Source organism: Phragmites australis, chromosome 3 (genome assembly GCF_958298935.1).
Source record: "Phragmites australis chromosome 3, lpPhrAust1.1, whole genome shotgun sequence".
NCBI classification, from domain to species: domain Eukaryota; kingdom Viridiplantae; phylum Streptophyta; class Magnoliopsida; order Poales; family Poaceae; genus Phragmites; species Phragmites australis.
Genome location: NC_084923.1, coordinates 29,048,316 through 29,054,791, shown reverse-complemented (window position 1 = coordinate 29,054,791; position 6,476 = coordinate 29,048,316). Strand labels below are relative to the sequence as shown.

General features: G+C 41.7%; 1 protein-coding gene across 1 annotated transcript; it reads left to right on the top strand.

Annotated features, from left to right (window-relative positions):
* The first annotated feature begins 4,180 nt into the window (after positions 1-4,180).
* LOC133912771 (glycine-rich protein 23-like) lies at positions 4,181-5,125 on the top strand. The gene has a single exon (XM_062355676.1). It carries the CDS (start codon positions 4,201-4,203, stop codon positions 4,801-4,803), a length of 603 nt encoding a protein of 200 aa, XP_062211660.1. The 5' UTR covers positions 4,181-4,200; the 3' UTR covers positions 4,804-5,125.
* The last annotated feature ends 1,351 nt before the right edge of the window (positions 5,126-6,476 follow it).

Below are 6,476 nucleotides of genomic sequence, written 5' to 3'. Positions count from 1 at the left end.
GTGCCATCCTGACATCCAGAACAATGGAGGCTATCCTGATAGCCCTAACATCACAGCGTCGGACCGCAATTGGCGACCGGCTCACCCCTCTAGGTACAGACACTCAAATAATTATCATGATGGATATTTATCTTCTATGTAGGGTAAAAAGTAGTTATCCAAGATAATGTCATATAACTCGATCTAACCTTAGATATTTTGCACGTAGTGGTAACTTATTCGTTAAGCTACGCCCAACCCTATAATATAAATAAGGGGCAAGGATCATCTGAGCAGAGGGGCACAATCAGAAGTCTTCATGTGATACTCCTCCTAGTCTAGTCCATATTTCTACTATCAATACATTTGTGGTGTTTCTTCTTAAATTTCGTCTCTAAGCTTAAGTCTCCTTTTTATAAGAAACTCTCACCGTACTTACTATAAGAAAACGAATTCTTGTTCTAACACTTATGTTATGTCGGGAGTTGCTTGTACAACTATCGGCAGATGGGTACTCGATTCTTGTAGCAACAAGAACATTGTGACTGTGCTGCTAATGGCATCTTCTAGCATGTCTTTTAGTTCCAATTGGATTATTTTGTGCTTCTCTGCGGTCCGTCCTTCACTTGTCATCTATAAGTTTATGCTTTCAAATAATCATTCAAATGCCTAGTACACAGTTGCAGTCGAAAAGCAATAACGATGGGTCCATAGCTCAGTGGTAGAGCAATTGGTTGCAAGTGAATAGGTCTCTGGTTCGAACCCTTTCTTCTACTATTTTTTTATTCCTTTTTGAATTTTCACAGCACTTATGCATGGCTATGATAGAGATGATTTGTGCAGAAAACAAAAATTAGTTACCAGAAAAGGCGCACTGTCCAGTCATGAAAAAAAACCCCAGAATTCTCAGTAAGTTGGGCAGAGGTAGCTTCAAGAACTTCAGTCACCATGCTATTATAGATGATTCGGGGCATTACAGATATTATAATCTACATAAAACTAGGTCGGCCGCCTCAGATGTCTCCTTCGTCCTTGTTCCCCTTGAGAGTCCTTCATCCTGCTTCATGCAGCCCTTCGTTCTTCGTCATTTGGGACTAGAGTCTCGGCCTTCGGACCTACTGCTTCATGTCAGCAATCTCTTTGGCCCGACATTGACAAAACAAAATTAAGAACCACCTCACTTATTGCCAATGTTCACCTAGACTCGAGACGCAGACAGTTAGTCACCTATGACTAGCGATCCAGTACCAAAACAATCATCTCGCGTGGACCTGCTAGGAGCCAAACTTTGTGTCGCCAAGATGGCTGCCTAGTCACATGCATTGCCAACTAGCCACGTCCAGCCACCATCTAGATTCACCAACTATTCCATCTTTGACTAGAGTTGACCGTCTAGCATGACTAGGCTGCAAAAGAGCCAAGCCTAGCCCGGCTCGACTCAGCTCATACAATCTTGCCTTTGCGATGGGGGGTTTGTGGCGGCGAGGATGGAGATGGTGGATCTCACCGGTGCAACCAACAATGCGACTTTGGCAAAGAGGCAGAGTGGTGGCTGACCTCTGGGATTTTGATCGAGTGTTGTGTTGGACTATTGGTCGAACGGTGGAACGCTAAATATAAAGGGAAGCATGCGTGGGATGGGGTGGCTAGGGAGGTGGCTCGGACTTGGCTCGAATTGACACCGAGCTAGCTTGTGAGGCTTGAGCTTTATTTCCAACCCTAAGAGTAACGTGAGATATTGTGAGCTTGTTTGGACAAGTGCTACTGTATCTGGTCAAAAATTTGCAGAGTCCTTTATTTGCTGAACTATAGTGCTGTCATGCATAGACACCACTTTGATTTGGTAGAAAAATGGATTTGGTGGCTAACCATCCTGCCAAAAATTGTGTTCCTGCTTTTCATTTGTTACCAATCCCCCGTATCAGAGTAGCCTAAGACGGAGCTTACTTGACGCTAAAAGAGGCCATGACTCTCAAATGACCAAAAAAGAAGATAGCATGCAGTTCAGAGAAAAAAAGAGATAGCATGCAGGTTATACGTGGGTAAGAACTTTTGTTACGCAGTCGATCGAATTTACAGTAAACGAGTTGTTCTATACTCGATTAACCCATATACTACTACATGAAAATAAGGCAAATTGTTATGCCGGAAAAAATGGGTTAGCACTGAATAATATAATCAAGCGTTTCTAATAACTCAACAAAAAAAGATATCATGATTAAACAAAATTAAGTTTAACTTCAGCAAAATAGTAGCTTTATCTTTGCCTTGTCCAATTTCAATGTCGGATTTATTTCTTCTAATTGTGAAATTTTTTGTTTCTCAATGTGTAGATCGGGGTCAGCTTGAAATTTTCTGGCATGACATGTTTATTTTCTTCAATATTCTTTAATTTTCTATAAAATTATTTATGACTGTTTGCAAAAATTTCGTATTTCTCAATTTTTGGAGCATTGTAGCACTTCCAATTATGAAAATGATTGATTCTAACAATTTGGTAATCCTTATAATTGTCACTCCATAAGTTTTGTAATATTTGTATATCTGCTTGGGAGGTATTGTGTCAAAATTTTCACAGTATTTGCCAACTAAGGAATCTAAAAGTATACTTATTGTGTCGTTTCCAATCTCTGCTGCCCTTTAATTCTGTGAAAGATGTATAATTAACTTTTTTAGAACACCTATAACTAGTCTTGTGCATGGTGAAATCTTACTTTTTTCAAGAGATTTGTTGTGTGTTGTTGGTGGGGTTGGACAGATGGTACCCACTATATTCTTCTCTGTACAATGTTATTGACTTTTAATGGTCTACAAGAAATGACTCTGACCATTCTTTTACGATTTTATATTAATACATCAATATACATTAATGAAGCACAATATTATAGAGTACTTCTGACGATGAATGTTATGATATTGTCTTCATATAGTCAATCTAGATAGTTTCAAATACATCTAATGACTTATTTCACAAAGTTGGACTGAACCCATATATTGTAAAACATCATTTGGAGGGAGCATAATATATGGCTGTACCATATATAAATGTCGTCAGTCAGAGTGGATCAAGAGGTTAAGAATCTAAATAAGTCAACAGGCCAGAATTACCTATCTTGATAGACCACTTCAACCTAATGGTTGGCGCACTTATCTTTTCTCGGAACACGTAGATTGAATTTTAGGAAAACATGTCTAAAACAGTTGGCTGTAAACTAGAGGCATCCGGAGATGCTTAACTAAACACGGAATCACAGATCTTCCAGCAGAGCAGATTCGATGGAGAGTTGTCACAGTTGCAAAGCAACCGCAACAGAAAGCAAATGGGGAAGCAGGAAAAAACGAGCAGCAAAAGGTCATGTGAACCTTTGCATTCTGAATTATCAAAGTACGTATGAAAGGTTGCCTCCTTGTTTTCTAAAGATCAAAGCAACATATTCCTTATTCTTTCCCCGAACATGACAGGCAATAATTAAATTGTTCGGTATACACAAATCTGGGATATAATTTGTATACCAGAGTTTGTATATATACGGTGACCGCGCGTTGCAATTGATCTCAAATAACTCATCATTACATGTGCTTAACTGTTCCCTGACATACTGATCATTCACAAATAATTATCCTTAAATGTAGAAGAAGCCGACATCCTCCTTTATCGATCTTCTATGACATATGCAAATAAATTTGAATATCTTTTAAGATGAAGTTTCTAGAACACATACGACAATCACCAACTCAGTCTTTTTACGCCGTGAAGATTTCTTATTGCGTAGGCCACTTAATTTATCGCAGTTGAGTTAACTTTCGATCTATCATACAAAAAAAAATGAAAATCTGTACTTCAACCGAGGTTTCTATTGAAACTAACTTGGAGGGAAGGTATTAACATACTGTCTTTGTTCGAAGATGGAGATGAATTTTAAACTGAATACTTTTGATCCCATAAACAAAATAAAGCTGGTTGTATATATTGTCATGTAGCTCAAAGATGATTTTTTCGAAGCCCGAACTTGGATTAACATGCCTAAACAAGTGCACCTAACAAATTCCTTGGCCATGTGGTCCACTTCACCTTTCAACATGGCTAGTTGTGCTACACAGCTCACTACGATCACTTTTCTCCTACTTGAGATTACTTCGTGCAGAACCGCCAAGCAGAACTGACTCTATATAAAGCAGCGCCTGAGTAGTGCCAGCAAAGTGAAGCGGCTCCATTCATCCATGCACACTCCCATGGCGACTTCTTCTTGCCGCCTGGCCATTTCAGTTTTACTAGTGTGCTTCTTACTTCTCCCGCTTGCCCATGCAAGGCTCCTCCTTGCCAACAAAAACTCCCTTAACGATAGCAAATCATTCTCCATCAGAGGTGGCTCTGGTGAGGGGGGTGGACGAGGCTTTGGTGTGAGCATCAGCCATGGTGGGCATGACACATCAATTGGTATCGGTGGTGGGCTCGGAGGTGGAGCTGGCACTACCCATGGTGGTGGTGCAAGCGTGGGTGGCGGAGCGGGTGTTGGTGTCGGCATCAATGTTGGTCATGATGGGGTTGATGTTGGGATTGGCGGGGGTGGAGGTGGAGCTGTTAGCGCCGGCGGTGTGCATGCCGGAGGCGGTGGTGGAGGTGGTATTGGTGTTCACATAGGCCGTGGCGCGGTGAGTGTAAACAGTGGGGGTGGCGGCAGTGGAGGTGGAGGTGCAAATGGGGGAAACGGTGGTAGTGGTGGCTTCGGAGGTGGTAGTGGCGTTGGACATTCTGGCAGTGCGATTGGTGGTGGTGGAGGGTTCGGAGATGCAAATGGTAGTAGTGGAAGTGGGGGGAAGTAGTGGAGTCGGGTCAGCTGTCGGAGTTGTAGGAGGCGGCTCTGGAGGTGGTGGTGGTGGTCAAGGTTGATGCTAGTTAATCTTAACTATTAGTACTTAATATGTATACTACACCTATTAGTCTGGTGATGATTATTTATAGGCTAAGATCTACTGAAATATTAAATTTGTGCCCTTTAGTGTGTACGCATACACAAATATATGCCCAGTGCGTGTTTATTATTGTCATGGCAAGTTTGGGACGTGTTGCACAGTCCTAACTATGGTGATACTGGTGATATATTGCAGGGTACATCCGTACATGGATTAATCAGTACAACCACTAGTGTTTGTTGTGTACTTGTATGATGTGTTGGTGTTCATTCAAATAAAGTCACATACAAGGTAACTATGAAATTACGCAATTTTTTATAAAGATGTTATGGACTGAGTTTGTATTTTCATGAACAAAAGTAGGCTACAAAATATGTTTTCAAACAACTCCAACAAATACATACACTAACAACATAACCAATGTCTAAATTCCAAGAGATTTGTTGTACTGTACATCTAGGGATTACGGAAAGCTGGTAGATGCGTCTTGATAAAACACCACATCTCTATATTTAAATATAAACACCTCCCATGCAAGCCACGTCAGCCATCTGCTTTGCAACTTTTCGATCTGAGCAGCAGTGATTGAAGTCCATTTGATGTGGAACTATCGTCAGTTTGGTCACTTTCGCATTCCAAAAAAATTGTTCCTTGCTCGCAGCTCGCCGGACTCCACCTTGCGCGATTCCCAAGTCTTCGAGACCAGCTCCTTCCAATCCCAAATTCTCGCCGCCGCCATCCAGAAGTGATCTCATATCATCTTCCCATTCCAAATCGTCCCGATCCCAAATCCAGTCTATTCCAATCTTGATTTCTCCTGACCCCGACTGCAAATCCTACGATCGATTTGTCGTCGACGCCGAGCTACTGATGGTGGTGGATAGTTTCTCTGCCACCCTCTCCTCCATAGTGACCACCACCTGCGCTGCTTTCTCGCCGCCACCACCCTACCACCATACGAGTCGCCTCCCTGTGTGCCGCCACTGCCACCTTCCAACTACAGGCTCTCACCTTCGTCTTGCTTTTCTGAGCACATGCAGGGTTATCATGGTTCATGTATGAGTGCTCCCTCATGAACTCCTCATCCTTCGGCACGATTGCCGCCGATGCTTTGTTGACACCTTATGTGTGTCTTTGGGTTTTGCTGCATGTCCTTCCTGATTAGGCCACGTTCACCTCTCTTCTGCTGATGGAGAGCCATGTGATGATGCTTTGCCTTTCCAGTTAACATCTTCTTAAGCATTTAGTTTGCTACAATTATTGCTGATGTATGAACCTACACGTAATGAGCTGACAATCTATTTAGTTGGTTCTTCCATGCTTTGTGTTGCTGCCTGATAATTCCTTTGTTGGAAACTCTGCTGTTGCTACTGCTACTATACATTTACAATAATTAATTAGCATGTATGCTAGAACATGGAAGATTTTGTGTAGCTTACTGTTCAGAAGCAAGGACATTCAATTATTAGCTCAGGAATCAGGATGCGCAATTGGACTCTACAACTATTCCCATCCTAAAACAATTTGTCTACAGACTTCTATAGGATTATTATGCTGCTAAGATTTAGAAACTGCAAGTTTAA

Bases quoted from the DNA above. Each gene is read 5' to 3' on its own strand.
- LOC133912771 (XM_062355676.1), top strand. From the start codon at position 4,201: ATGCACACTCCCATGGCGACTTCTTCTTGCCGCCTGGCCATTTCAGTT.